The following is a 15,000-nucleotide window of genomic DNA, read 5'->3' as shown; positions in this document are numbered from 1 at the left end:
GTCACCAGTCACGTGACACTGGAGCACCGACCATAGACTTCTGATGCTGAATACCGGAATGGGACCCCAGTTCTCATGAACAGTGAAGGTCACAGCTATTGGACACCCACTGATTAGTTGTCATTACGGGAAAAAAAGCATTTAAAAAACAAACTGGACTTAACTAGCGTGACGCGTTGACCACAAAAAGGAAGAGGATTGCTGCGGAAGATGGGAGTAAGATACCGGAGGAGCAGCGGGAGGTAAGTCCAGTTTGTTTTTATAAAAAACAAAAATCTATCCTGGACTACTCCAGTAATGTTATGGTACTCCAGTGGGTTTTATATGCAGGGAACATCTGAGACGGCTGATACTTACCACAAGGCAGACACCAGGCCCAGGCCATGATCAGATCACCCAAGTAGTTTGGGTGCCGAACAAATCCCCACCAACCAGAGACCAGGAGCTGAGAGCCACATGAGGTCGGGATGGTCTTCAGAACTGCAGAGACAGAAAAACATATGAGTGAAATTGCACAGAGAAGCAAAAAAAATAATAAAAAAAAAACACAACAACAACCAACCTCCACCACAACCACAACAACAACCACAACCTCCACCACAACCACAACCTCCACCCCAACCACAACAACAACAACCTCCACCACAACAACAACAACAACCTCCACCACACCAACAACAACAACAACCTCCACCACACCAACAACAACCACTTCCACCACAACAACAACAACCTCCACCACAACAGGGATTACTGCATGTTATGATTTACTTACAGGAAAGTCTCGGGTCATGTGGAATTTTCCTAAAGGCATTCTTCTGGTTATTTGCACTTCGGAAGATGATGTAACCTAAAACTTCACAGGAGAAAATAAAATATAAGACCTATAAAAATAAACCTCTGGATGGATATATATATATATATATATATATATATATGATTATAAAATGTATATAAGTATATAAAATGTAAAGAAAATAAAGGAACATTCTATTTTACATAAAAGTTCAAATGCTAGGAGCTATATAAAAGGTGAAAAAAAAATGTGTAAACCTGGATAGAGTACATAAGGCACGTGATGCTTTTAATGCTGGAAGTGTCCCATTAGAGGGGTACTCCGGCCATAGACATCTTATCCCCTATTCAAAAGGATAGGGGACAAAATGTCTGATTGCGGGGGCCCGCCACTGGGACCCCCCACAATCTCTAGCACCTGGCATTCTGTGCCGGGCTGCTGATCCAATCTCGGAAACCCCTGAGTTTCCTGGATTGGAGACATGACGTCACACCATGCCACCTCAATTCATATCTACAGGAGGGGGCGTGACGGCCATCATGCCCCCTCCCATAGACATGAATTGAGGGGGCGTGGTGTAGCGTGACATCACGAGGGGTCAGCCTTTCCTCCGGATAGTTAATCAATTAGATCAATAGGGGTCCGACCAGCCAATTAGCTCTATGAAGGGGCCCACAGCGCCTGTGCTGCAGCCTTTTCAATGTTTCCCAGCACTCATACACACAATCCTATATGTAGAGTTGGTGCAAGGATCTGCATTGTTGCCTCATTCATTAGAACGGGTCCAAACATCAGTTCCTTGCGCTGCCACTAATAGTAAAACTACTGCACGGATGACTGCTGAATAAAAGTGAAGAGGAGGAGACGTTTACAAAAACGCTCTGCAGCCGCTTTTTTTTTTTATTTTATTTTTTTTTTTTAAATCAACTGGTGCCAGAAAGTTAAACAGATTTGTAAATTACTCCTATTTAAAAATCTTAATCCTTCTAGTACTTATCAGCTGCTGTATGCTCCACAGTTGTGTAGTTCTTTCCAGTCTGACCACAGTGCTCTCTGCTGACACCTCTGTCCATGTCAGGAACTGTCCAGAGTAGAAGCAAATCCCCATAAGCAAACCTCTCCTGCTCTGGACAATTCCTGACATGGACAGAGGTGTCAGCAGAGAGCACTGAGGTCATACTGAAAAGAAAAATTCTACTTCCTCTCTAGAGCAAATGAAGAAAGAGTCCAGCGTGGCAATTCAAGCAATGCTCAAGACTTTATTCAGCAATCAGCCAACATGGAAGACAGGTGATGCGTTTCGGCCACAGTGCGTAGCATTAACCTTAGTTGTACGACTAAGGCTACGCACTGTGGCCGAAACGCGTCACCTGTCTTCCATGTTGGCTGATTGCTGAATAAAGTCTTGAGCATTGCTTGAATTGCCACGCTGGACTCTTTCTTCATTTGCTCCATTATCAACAGACTGGGGTCCGGTCCTGTCCGTGTCGTGGCGAGGGCACAAGGGTGAGCTTTGTCAACTTCACTTTCCGTACTTCCTCTCTAGTATACAGCAGCTGATAAGTATTGGAAGGATTAAAATTTTATATAGAAGTAATTTACAAATCTGTTTAACTTTTTGGCACCAGTTCATTTAAAAATATTTTTTTTTATAAATAAATAAATTAAATTTGTTTTGCACCAGAGTACCCCTTTTAATGAAACTAAGCTGCAATACTACACAAAACCCCAGAACAGGGGTGGCGCTGTTTTTGGAAGAAATCAGCCCTGTTTTTCTAATCCTGTATAACCCCTTTATTTTTTTCATGCACACTATCAGTCCTTGACTCTTTGGTACTAGTCAGTAGAGATGAGCGAACTTACAGTAAATTCGATTCGTCACGAACTTCTCGGCTCGGCAGTTGATGACTTTTCCTGCATAAATTAGTTCAGCTTTCCGGTGCTCCGGTGGGCTGGAAAAGGTGGATACAGTCCTAGGAGACTCTTTCCTAGGAATGTATCCACCTTTTCCAGCCCACCGGAGCACCTGAAGGCTGAACTAATTTACGCAGGAAAATTCATCAACTGCCGAGCCGAGAAGTTCGTGACGAATCGAATTTACTGTAAGTTCGCCCATCTCTACTAGTCACCAAAGAGCTGACTGTATCTAACATATGGTCACATGTAAATAATAATATTATAGACTGGATGCAAAAGGGTCAGTCCCATGGTCATAAGCCAGTGTTTCCCAACCAGGGTGCCTCCAGCTGTTGCAGAACTACAACTCCCAGCATTCCCGGACAGCCTTTGGCTGTCCGGGCATGCTGAGAGTTGTAGTTCTGCAACAGCTGGGGGCACCCTGGTTGGGAAACACTGTCATAAGCAGACAAATCAGCCCCTGGTTTTCAAACATCAAAACTTTGTTCCTTTGGATACGTTTTTGACTTACTGTTCATTGCCACAATAGCCCCAATAAGTGTCCAGGAAATCTCCACCGGATGCTTGACTAGATATGCAGCTTGCAGAGAATAAGCAAATGGAACCCACACCAGGTTACCAAAAGCCAACATAAAGCCGAACCCTTCATAGGCGATATCCAGAGAGGTCAACATGCTTTCCTAAAATGTGAACACAACAGTTTTGAGCAACGACTGATCTCAGCAGCATCTATACGTTTTCAGATACTTTCTCCGGGACAAAAGGGAAAACAATGTATCCTACAATCAAAGTAAATGTCATACTACAGTAGTCCCTCAAGTTACAATATTAATTGGTTCCAGGACGACCATTGTATGTTGAAACCATTGTATGTTGAGACCAGAACTCTATGGAAACCTGGTAATTGGTTCTAAAGGCACCAAAATGTCATCCAAAAATAGGAAAAAGTGAGGATTAAAGAAAAATAAGTAGATAACTAATATAGATAAAGCAAATCCTTACATATAAAAGTAAGAAAGATCTGCAGGGAGCTGTAATCACTGTCTATGTCAGTGTTTCCCAATTAGGGTGCCTCCAGCTGTTGCAAAACTACAACTCCCAGCATGCCCGGACAGCCTTCGGCTGTCCGGGCATGCTGGGAGTTGTAGATTTGCAACAGCTGGAGGCACCCAAGTTGGGAAACACTGGTCTATGCTGAGGACAGGAGCTTCTTCAGGATTCGGCACAGTAGACACGATGTCCTAAAAAAGTAACATGGAGCCTCCATCACCTGGTGTCCAAAGGAGCAGCTAACCCTGGTACAGGTAAAGTGTACAGAACATGTAATACCTCCCTGTACTGTAGGGGGCGCTACCAGACACCAGTCAGTGCATACGCTTCAGTAATACAGGGGTTTTACCAGTGAAATGCCCATTCTGATTGGTCGGTTCTTCCAGCCATTGACAGGTTATGCAGATCTAAACTGTCCGTACATTGTATGTTGAGTCTGGTTTCAACTTACAATGGTCCAGAAAAGATCATTGTATTTTGAAACTATTGTATGTTAAGGCCATTGTAAGTTGAGGGAGCACTGTACATATATAGTTCCACCAAATGTTTCCTGTCCAAATGTAACCACTTCTGCAATATATCTCAATAGGAAGACACTGGCGGCAATAACCTGACATCAGCCCAACACAGAAGTAACGTCAAACAGGGATAACATCAAAATACAGAACTTTTTACTTTAAAGGGTACCTTTCATCAAAAAAAAAAACTTGATATTATAGATTAATGTATGCAGAATAACTTTCCAATTGCATGTTATTAAAAAATATGCTTCTTTCTTTTTAATTTTCCACTTTGAAAAAATGAACACTAGAGGTCTCCCTACCAGTCCTGGCCGCAAGCCTTTTTTTTTTAAATTAGATTTCTGACTCATGCTGGAGTCCTAAATCTCAGACTGCAGCCGGGACACTGACAAGCTCAGCACTGCTCCCTGCCTGTCAATCAGACAGGCAGGAGCCAGCACAGATGCTCATAGCACAGCAGAGCATACTCCTGACTCTGCCCTACTGCATGCCCTCATTCATTTTACTATATGAGCTCCGATCTTTCTTTTCTCTGCTCATGCAGTTGTAAATAGAGAGAAGATTCAGAGCTGCCAGCTGAGCTTGTCTGTGTCCCGGCTGCAGTCTGTGATTTAGGCAGAATAACTTTACAATTGCATGTTATTTAAAAATATGCTTCTTTCGATTTAATTTTCCACTTTGAAAGAATGACCACTAGAGGTCTCCCTACCAGTCCTGGCCCCAAGGTTTTTTTTTTATTTTTTTTATTAGATTTCAGACTCATGCTGGAGTCCTAAATCTCAGAGTGCATCCGGGACACAGACAAGCTCAGCTGGCAGCTCTGAATCTTCTCCTCTCTGTTTACAACTGCACGTGCAGAGAGAAGAAAGATCGGAGCTTAGATAGTAAAATGAATGAGGGCATGCAGTAAGGCAGAGTCAGGTGTATGTTCTGCTGTGCTATGAGCACAGTGCTGGCTCCTGCCTGTCTGATTGACAGGCAGGGAGCAGTGCTGAGCTTGTCTGTGTCCCGACTGCAGTCTGAGATTTAGGACTCCAGCATGAGTCTGAAATCTATAAAAAGGGCTTGTGGCCAGGACTGGTAGGGAGACCTCTAGTGGTCATTTTTTTCAAAGTGGAAAATTAAATAGAAAGAAGCATATTTTTTTTTTTTTACAACATGCAATTGGAAAGTTATTCTGCATACATTAATCTATAATATATCAAAAAGGAGATTTTTGTTTACTTACCGTAAAATTTCTTTCTCGAAGGATCCATTTGGGGACACAGACCGTGGTTGTATGCTGCTGTCTCTAGGAGGTGTGACACTATGGTAATAAAAAAAAGTCATCTCCTCCCAGCAGGATATACCTGCCTCCAGGCCCTGAGCTAATCAGTTTTAGTTCCAGAGCAATAGGAGAGGACCGACAGGTCAAAGAAGACACAAACTGTCCGAGAACCAGAAGAAAAAAACTTAACTGAACACACCTTCGGACAGAGAACCAAAGAAAAACCCCAAAAGGGCGGGAGCTGTGTCCCCCAATGGATCCTTCGAGAAAGAGATTTTACGGTAAGTAAACAAAAATCTCCTTTTCTCTATCGGCTCCATTGGGGGACACAGACCGTGGGACGTACCAAAGCCGTCCCTTGGGCGGGCAGATAAGCAGTCAGGCAGACGGCCGATCCACTGCCGCCTGCAAAACTTTACGGCCCAGACTAGCATCAGCCGATGCGAAGGTATGAACCCGGTAGAACCTCGAGAAAGTGTGCAAAGACGACCAGGTAGCCGCCTTGCAAATCTGCGAGGCCGAGGCTCAGTTCTGGAGAGCCCAGGATGCCCCAACAGAATGGTAGAATGAGTCACAACCCTGAAAGGAGGAAACTTCCCCTTACAGCGATAGGCTTCCGAAATGACAGACCGAATCCGAGAAATGGTGGCCTTGGAAGCAGGCTGTCCTTTACGATGACCCTCCGTAAGGATGAAAAAGGAGTCGCACTGACAAAATGCAGAAGTGATAGAGAGATAAAACCGAACAGCCCGAACCACATCCAGCTTGTGGAGTAAGCGCTCCGGATGAGAAGGAGCAGGACAAAAAGACGGGAGGACAATGTCCTCATTGAGGTGAAAATCCGAAACCACCTTAGGCAAAAAGGAAGGATCTGGCCGGAAAACAACCTTGTCCTGGTGGAGCACCAGAAACTGAGAACGGCAGGAGAGAGCTGCCAATTCAGACACCCTCCGGATGGAGGTGATAGCAACAAGAAACGCCACTTTCCAAGAAAGGAGGCGTAGAGACACCTCTCTACGGGCTCAAAAGGTTCACCCTGGAGGGCACTCAGAACCAGATTCAAGTCCCAAGGGGGAGAGGGCGACCGATAAGGAGGGACAGCATGAAGGAAAGTCCGGACATGAGAATTAGAAGCCAGAGGACGCTGGAAAAGAATGGAAAGGGCTGAAACCTGACCTTTAAGGGAACTGAGAGACAAACCTAGTTCCAACCTCTGCAAAAAGGAGAGAAGGTCACAGGAGACAGGACCAGAGCTTCACACCAGCAAAAATAAGACCACCAGGTACGGTGGATAATTCTTGCCGAGGAGGGCTTACGAGCCCTGAGCATGGTGTGAATGACTTGGGAAGAGAACCCGCTGGCCCTCAAAACCGTGGTCTCAACCGCCACGCCGTCAAATGCAGCGACTGTAAATTGGGGTGGCAAAGAGGACCCTGTGAGAGCAGGTCCGGACGAAGCGGAAGACGCAGCGGAGCGTCGTCCAGGAGCCTGACCACGTCGGCGTACCACGACCTTCGGGGCCAAACTGGAGCTACCAGAATGGCGGGAACGTCCTCCGCTTTGAGCTTCCTCTGAACCCTGGGAAGGAGCGGAAGGGCAGGAAACAGATAGGGTAGGGCAAACCCCGCCCAAGGAATCACTAGGGCGTCCACGGCCAAAGGCAGAGAGTCCCGGGACTTGGACACAAATGGAAGGATCTTCCGATTGTGCCGGACGCGAATAGGTCCACGTCCGGAATGCCCCAAAGGTCGCAGATTTGCGCGAAGACCTCTGGATGTAGGGACCACTCGCCGGGGTCGGGCGAGGACAGACTGAGGAAGTCCGATTCCCAGTTGAGTACCCCGGAATGTGAATCACCGAAATGGCCAGAACCATGCTTTCCGCCCAGATGAGAATCTTTATCACCTCGGTCATGGCTGCCGTGCTGCCTTGACGATTTATGTATGCCACGGCCATGGCGTTGTCAGACTGGACGCGGACAGGTCGGGTCTGAAGCCGGGACTCCCAATGAAGAAGACAAACCAGGATCGCCCGTAGTTCCAATATGCTTATCGGAAGAAGGGCTTCTCGGGGAGACCAGAGTCCCTGGACCGTCCAATCCATGAACACACCGCCTCAGGCCTACAGACTGGAGTCAGCCGTAACCACCTGCCAGTGAAGGGGAAGAAATGAGCGCCCCTGGAGAAGAAGCGGGGAGCGGAGCCACCAGAGAAGAGACTGACGGATCCTGTGAGGGAGAAAAATCTTGCGATAGAGGGACAGCGGAGATCTGTCCCACCGAGAGAGAATCGTCAGTTGAAGAGGTCGGTAATGAAACTGGGCAAAGGGTCACCACCATCTGACCCAGGACTTCCATGCAAGCGCAGATGGAGACTGGGACCTGGAGCCGAAGGGAGTGGACTCCTGACAGAAGAGTCAGACGTTTGTCCGGCGGAAGGCAAATTCGGGCCGAGGTCGTGTTGAAGCGAAGAATATCAGGGACTGGGTGGGAGAGAGGACTGACTTGTCCCGGTTGACCCTCCACCCGAAGCGATCCAGAGTAATAGTGACTTCCACATTCTCCAGAGTCTGGGCACTGGTGGGAGCCTTGATGAGAGGGTCGTCCAGGTAGGGTATCACCAAGACTCCCCTCCACAAGGCGGAGGTACTGATGATGGCCTGGAAATATTGGCACATGGAGGTAGGCATCCTTGATGTCCACCGAGGAAAGAAACTCCCCTAGTTCCAGGGATGTCACTACAGAACGGAGAGATGCCATTTGGAAGTGGCGGATGAGAAGATGACGGTTGAGACGCTTAAGGTCTAGGATTGGCCGCACAGAACCGTCCTTCTTGGGGACCAAAAAAAGATTGGAATAGAAACCCCCGAAAACATTCCCCAGGAGGAACGGGAACGATAACCCCCTGGAGAAGCAGAGACTGGAGAGCCTCTCGAAATTGCTCCGGCAGAGAAGGAGACCGGGGGGCCCGGGATCGAAAAAAGCGATCCCTCTGGAGGGAGGCGAATTCGATTCGGTAACCGCTGGATCCCACGTCCCTGACCCAGGAGTCCTGAATGTGTATGGTCCAGATGTTTCGAAAAAAAATAAGACGACCTCCCACCCGAGAAAAAACTGCGGGTGGGGGCTTCACTTCATGCGGAAGAGGGTTTGCGGCTGCCTGATTTGGCCGCAAACCGGCCGGAACAGTTGATGTCCGACTTCGGCCGAAACCAGGGAGCCTTCTTGTCCCGCGAAGACGCCCACTCAGACCCCTTGCTGGGGCCAAAGGTCCAAAAGGAAGAGGACTTCCTTTGGGAAGTAGAGCGAGCCTTATTTTGAGGCAACAAGGAACTCTTACCTCCCGTCAGCCTCAGAAATAATCTCGTCAAGGCGCTTGCCAAAAAGACGGCCACCCGTAAAAGGAAGCTCAGTGAGAGACCTTTTGGAAGCGGCATCCGCATCCCAAGCTTTAAGCCACATAGAACAGTGGAGAGCAGCTAGGTGACCCACACCAAAGGCAGAACAACGGGCTGACTGCATGGAAGCTGTGCACAGAAATTCCCCAGCTTTAGACATTGGAGAACCAGAGCAGACAGATCCTCTGAGGGGGATCCCGCTAAAATAACCTGATGGAATTCTGGGCACCACTCCGATAGGGCCTTGGACGCCCATGCTGAGGCGAAGATGGGAAGAAGCGAAGAGCCGGCTGCATCAGAGGCAAACTTCGCTAAGGACTCCACCTTCTTGTCCGTGGAATCCTTGACGGCAGCCGCATCTGCCAGTGGCAGTGTAGTGGCCTTAGAGATCCGGGAGATTGGTGGATCCACTGAGGCAGGGGAAACCACTTTAGTGTCAAGATCCTTGTCAAATGGATAACGTTCTTGAATCGTCTTAATTTCCGGGAACCTCTTGTCTGGATGTTTCCATGCAGATTCCAGAATGGTGTCAAAGTCAGAGTGAGAGTTGAACTTTTGAGGTGCTGGATTAGCACGATGAAAGGATACTTCAGGAGTTACGTCTGAAGTTCCTGAGTCCTCTAAGTGAAAGGTGTCTCTTATGGCCGCAACCAATGAGTTCACCGTTTCAACTGTATCCGAGCGGTCCTCTGATTCGGAAACCTCGTCGGCCAGTTCACCAGGAGAATGTGAACGAGTGAAGGCAGTCCTTGAGGGGGGCGACCCTGACCGGGTACGCGGCTCTGGCGTGGTAGAGCGGCGACTCCGGCATGGTAGAGCGGCGACTCCGGCATGGTAGAGCGGCGACTCCGAGAACGTCCTCTGGAGGAGCGACGTTTGTGACCAGAAGACAGGGGGGGCGGGACCCATGGGGGGAGCACCCACGCCTATCTGAGGACTCAATGGAAGAGTCGGACGAGGCACCCCTAGTACGCTTGTGAGAGCGTGAAGTATGTGGGGAAGCGGAGAGAGCCCCCACAGAGGGCCGGCGCAGGGCAGACCCCTTCAAGGCCGACACCACTTCCCGGGAGGCCTCAGCCACCGAACGGGAGACTTGCCATATACTGGGTCAGGGAAGAAACGCAGGTTGGAGGGGCAGCTGAATCCACCGGGACCAAAAGGGCATCCGGGGTACCTGGGGGAGCAGTCGAGCAGGCAGAGCAAGTGGGCTCAGTAGAGCTAGGCATCTTAGCATTACAGTGCTTACAGACAAAATAAGCCACCAATGCTCCGGTTTTCTGTTTAGAGGGAGGAATAGCTCTGGGTACGGACATAATGAGAAAAGACAGGAACTTTCTAACCCTAGTCTGTGTCCCCTGGCAGCTGGTAGAGAGGAGACTCGGCTCCGTGCAGCTAGTGAAAAAAGGCCAGCCAATAGCCAGAGAGGGGTGTGCCTGAGGCAGAGGCACTGAAGGATTGGCCTCTCACAGTGAAATTTGCGCCCACTGCGCTGATTGGAGGACACTTTGCGCCTCCAGGGAGCTCCGACAGCCCTGTGGGCGGAGCTAATGGAGGACGGGGAAGAAGCTGTCATGGCGCCTGCTCCTAGTCCCTAGCGCATATGTCAGCCGCATATGCGCTCGGGGGGGAAGAAAGAGCAGTGAAAGTAATCCGGCACTCCGTGCGCCCGGCCAGAGAAAGCGCTGCACCATAAACCTAAAAAAAGGTGGGCCAAAAACAGAGGGTCTCCAGAGGTTGCAAGACCGCACCTAAGGAGAAAGGAATGTACTCACCTCAGTCAGAAGAACTTATCTAATAGAGTCTTCAGTGAAGTCTTCAGTCAGCTTTTTGTCGCCTGCATCACGCCTGGCTGCTATGCGCGAGCGAGGCGAGAGAAATAGGGGGACCCAGACCCATGAGGTACCAACCCAGGCGCTGACCGTTGGCGAGGGGGGGTGAACAGCGTATATACGCAATGTCTGTGCCCCCTTACTCGCAATGGGGAAAAAGGGAACCGGAGTCCCTGAGTCCCCACCTGAAAAGAAAAAGGAATGAAAAACTAACACGTCCCTATACTAGGAAAACAATAAATCAGAAGACCTGGTCTGGAGAATTCCAGATCATGTCCACCTCCTGCAGACACTAAGCTTAAACTAACTGATTAGCTCAGGGCTTGGAGGCGGGTATATCCTGCTGGGAGGAGCCGACTTTTTTTTATTACCATAGAGTCACACCTCCTAGAGACAGCAGCATACACCCATGGTCTGGGTCCCCCAATGGAGCCGATAGAGAATTTTATTTTTGATGAAAAGTACCCTTTAAAGGAGTTCTATAATGAAATAACACTTATCCTCTATCCAAAGGATAGGGGATAAGTTATAGATTGCGGGGTGTCCGAGCTCTGGGACCCCTGCAATCTGCTGGAAGGGAGTGTGCCAACCCCCGCACGGAGCGCCAGCCAACACGCCCCTCAATGTATACTTTAGAGATACATAGAGGGGGCGTGTCGGTCATGCCTTCCTGCAGGGATCGGAATGGCAGCTTCCGGCAAACTGCCAGGGCCCCGTCCAGGAGATCTCAGGGATCCCAGCGCTCGGATCCCCTGTCCTTTGGATAGAGGATAAGTTATATTTCCCTGCACTACTCCTTTAAGTACATGGCAATCCCCTTCCTCCATTGGGAAATTAGAAAATGTGGGGAGAATATTGTTGTTTAAATTTTCGAGAAACGTAACATGCCTTTGCAGAGTTAATGTATAAATGAAAAACTGAAATAAAAATGGAAGTATTAAAAAAAAGTACATGGCAATCGCTGCTAGTTTACTTTGCTTTTAGGCTGGATTAAAACAAAAAGGTGTTATTCAGGAACAAAATATCAGAGCTTATTTCTTTTTAAAACAGCCCCACAACTGTCCTCAGGCTGGGTGTGGTATTACAACTTTGCTCAATTGACTTCAATCAAACAAAGATGCCATACCACAAACAACCATTTTTCTAAATTACATGCATATTCCAAGGTAGAAAAGTTTCTGATATCCACGTGTAATATGTACATTTTTAAAGTTTTTTTTAATTTCCACATTTTATTTAAATTTTTGTAGAAAAAAATTAATTACATTTTTTTATATTGTGCGTCCTGAACCATCCACTTATTTTAATAGAAGTGTTGAAGAATAATACAGGCTAAGGAGGGACATGTTGCTTTTTTGTTTATATGCTGAAAAAAATACAACATGTAACAATACAACACATAATAGCGCATATTTTCTATTGGCATAATACAAGCATATTTAGGTTCACATGAAATACAAATTACACATGAATAAACGCTGTGAATCTGGCCTAAACAGACAGATGCAGGTGGTTAGCTGCTTAGCAGCGGAACACACAACCGATTGGTCCTCTGCATGACAGACACCAATGGGGCCTGATGGACCCCCCTGACTTAATGGGGTGCCATAGGTTTCCCACTGACATCTGTCATTTTAGCGGACTGTAACTAGAGATGAGCGAACTTAACAACAATTCGATTAGTCATGAACCTCGCAGCTCGGCAGTTGATGACTTATCCTGCGTAAATTAGTTCAGCTTTCAGGTGCTCCGGTGGCTGGAAAAGGTGGATACAGTCCTAGGAGGAGAGTCTCCTGCCCACGGGAGCACCGGAAAGCTGAACTAATTTATGCAGGATAAAGTCAGCAACCGCCGAGCCAAGAAGTTCGTGACGAATCGAATCACTGTAACTTCGCTCATCACTAATTGTAACCAGACAAAAAAAAAAAAGGAAATACTATATACATCGCGATAGTTATTTAAAACAGATTGTGAGACTAAGGCCCTGAACGGAGCCTCCAATGCGGGTGTGAACGAAGCCTAAGCAGGAAATAAAGGCAACTCTGATGAATAAAATCATTTACCTGATTCCAAAGAGCGTGGAGAACATACACTAGCTGGAAAGTGTTCACCAAGATCATTGATGCGGATGGACTCTCAAGCTTCTGAATGTTCATTTCAGCCAAGAGCATTATGAAATTTATGAAAACCTGAAAGTAAAGAAAACTGTAAATATAAGCGAACACAGCATCACTTGTGTATCCCAGCTGCTCATTCTTACAGCTACAAATCTGCTATATAGTAAGAGAGAATTCAGCAGAACTTCCCAACATCAACATTCAACAGGAGCGTCTGAAACCAGGGTTAGGACTGACAAGCGGATTTCTGAGTTATCCAAATATAGGGGTCAGAAGAGGGCAATTTTAAACATACTACTGCCTTTTTTTTATGCAACATTTTACTATATATAACGGGTAGCAACACATTTAATCTGGTAAAATCTTCATCCTCACCATCCCCCCGGTAAGTTCCTGCCTGCAGGGTTGGTGAGGATATTAAGTTAGTAGGTCTTCCCCGTCGGCCCTGTAAGTAGTCCTTTGGGCGGGGAGTTAAAAGTACCTAGTCCCGTCAGCTGCGCTTTAATCATGCCCTCTCCGCATGAACGACACCGTGGGCACGGCCCGTATTATTGCAAATCTACAACAGCTGGAGGCACTTCGGCTGTCCGTGCATGCTGGGAGTTGTAGATTTGCAACAGCTGGAGGCACCCTGGTTGGGAAACACTGTCTTAAGGAGCAGAGCGGTGATGCAAACTGTCAATCATGCTGAGGTGACATGATTACAGCTCAGTCGACGGGACTAGGTAAGTATAACTACCCAATGCTATGGACTGGCCATCCTGTTCCCCAGATTGAGCACATCTGGGACGTCTCGCTCCATCCACCACAGACTGTCCAGGAGTTGGTGGATGCTTTAGTCCAGGTCTGGGAGGACATCCCTCAGGAGACCATCCTCCACCTCATCAGGAGCATGTCCAGGCGTTGTAGGGAGGTCATACGGGCACGTGGAGGCCACACACACTACTGAGCCTCATTGTGACTTGTATTAAGGACATTACATAAAGTTGGATCAGCCTGTAGTGTGGTTTTCCCCTTTATTTTGAGTGTGACTCCATATCCAGACCTCCATGGGTTGATACATTTGATTTCCAGTGATAATTTTTGTGTGATTTTGTTGTCAGCGAATTCAACTATGTAAAGAAAAAAGTATTTCTTATGATTAGTTCATTCATATCTAGGATGTGTTATCTTAGTGTTCACTTTATTTTTTTGATGTAATATGAGTTGTGGTGGAATATAGAAAGAGAAAATAAAAACAAAATAAGAGACAAACATAACTGTGTGAGTCATTATACACTGCTCAAAAAAATAAAGTGAACACTAAGATAACACATCCTAGATCTGAATTAACTAATCGTATGAAATACTTTCGTCTTTACATAGTTGAATGTGCTGGCAACAAAATCACACAAAAATTATCAATGGAAATCAAATGTATCAACCCATGGAGGTCTGGATATGGAGTCAAAATCACAGTGGAAAACCCCACTACAGGCTGATCCAACTTTATGTAATGTCCTTAAAACAAGTCACAATGAGGCTCAGTAGTGTGTGTGGCCTCCACGTGCCCGTATGACCTCCCTACAACGCCTGGGCATCCTCCTGATGAGGTGGCGGATGGTCTCCTGAGGGATGTCCTCCCAGAATTGGACTAAAGCATCCGCCAACTCCTGGACAGTCTGTGGTGGATGGAGCGAGACGTCCCAGATGTGCTCAATCGGATTCAGGTCTGGGGAACGGGCGGCCAGTCCATAGCATCAATGCCTTTCTCTTGCACGAACTGCTGACACACTCCAGCTACATGAGGTCTATCATTGTCTTGTATTAGGAGGAACCCAGGGCCAACCGCACCAGCATATGGTCTCACAAGGGGTCTGAGGATCTCATCTTGGTACCTAATGGCAGTCAGGCTACCTCTGGCAAGCACATGGAGGGCTGTGCGGCCCCCCCAAAGAAATGGCACCCCACACCATTACTGACCCACCGCCAAACCGGTCATGCTGGAGGATGTTGCAGGCAGCAGAATGTTCTCCACGGCGTCTCCAGACTGTCACATCTGTCACATGTGCTCAGTGTGAACCTGCTTTCATCTGTGAAGAGCACAGGGCTCCAGTGGAGAATTTGA

At 47.5% G+C, this 15,000-nt stretch overlaps 1 protein-coding gene across 1 annotated transcript in view; it reads right to left on the bottom strand.

Moving 5' to 3' along the window:
• The window catches only part of LBR (lamin B receptor), a 38,265-nt gene that overhangs the window by 847 nt on the left and 22,418 nt on the right, over nucleotides 1-15,000 (bottom strand). Inside the window, exons 7-10 of the mRNA XM_056563650.1 lie at nucleotides 12,840-12,965; nucleotides 3,225-3,393; nucleotides 776-856; nucleotides 358-480 (exon numbers count right to left, since the gene is read on the bottom strand). Coding sequence (XP_056419625.1) covers nucleotides 358-480; nucleotides 776-856; nucleotides 3,225-3,393; nucleotides 12,840-12,965 — 499 coding nt within the window. The remainder of the gene's footprint in view (nucleotides 1-357; nucleotides 481-775; nucleotides 857-3,224; nucleotides 3,394-12,839; nucleotides 12,966-15,000) is intronic.

Source organism: Hyla sarda, chromosome 3 (genome assembly GCF_029499605.1).
Source record: "Hyla sarda isolate aHylSar1 chromosome 3, aHylSar1.hap1, whole genome shotgun sequence".
Classification (NCBI taxonomy): Eukaryota; Metazoa; Chordata; class Amphibia; order Anura; family Hylidae; genus Hyla; species Hyla sarda.
Note: the sequence above shows the minus strand (reverse complement) of the source record. Positions and strands in the feature narration are given on the sequence as shown.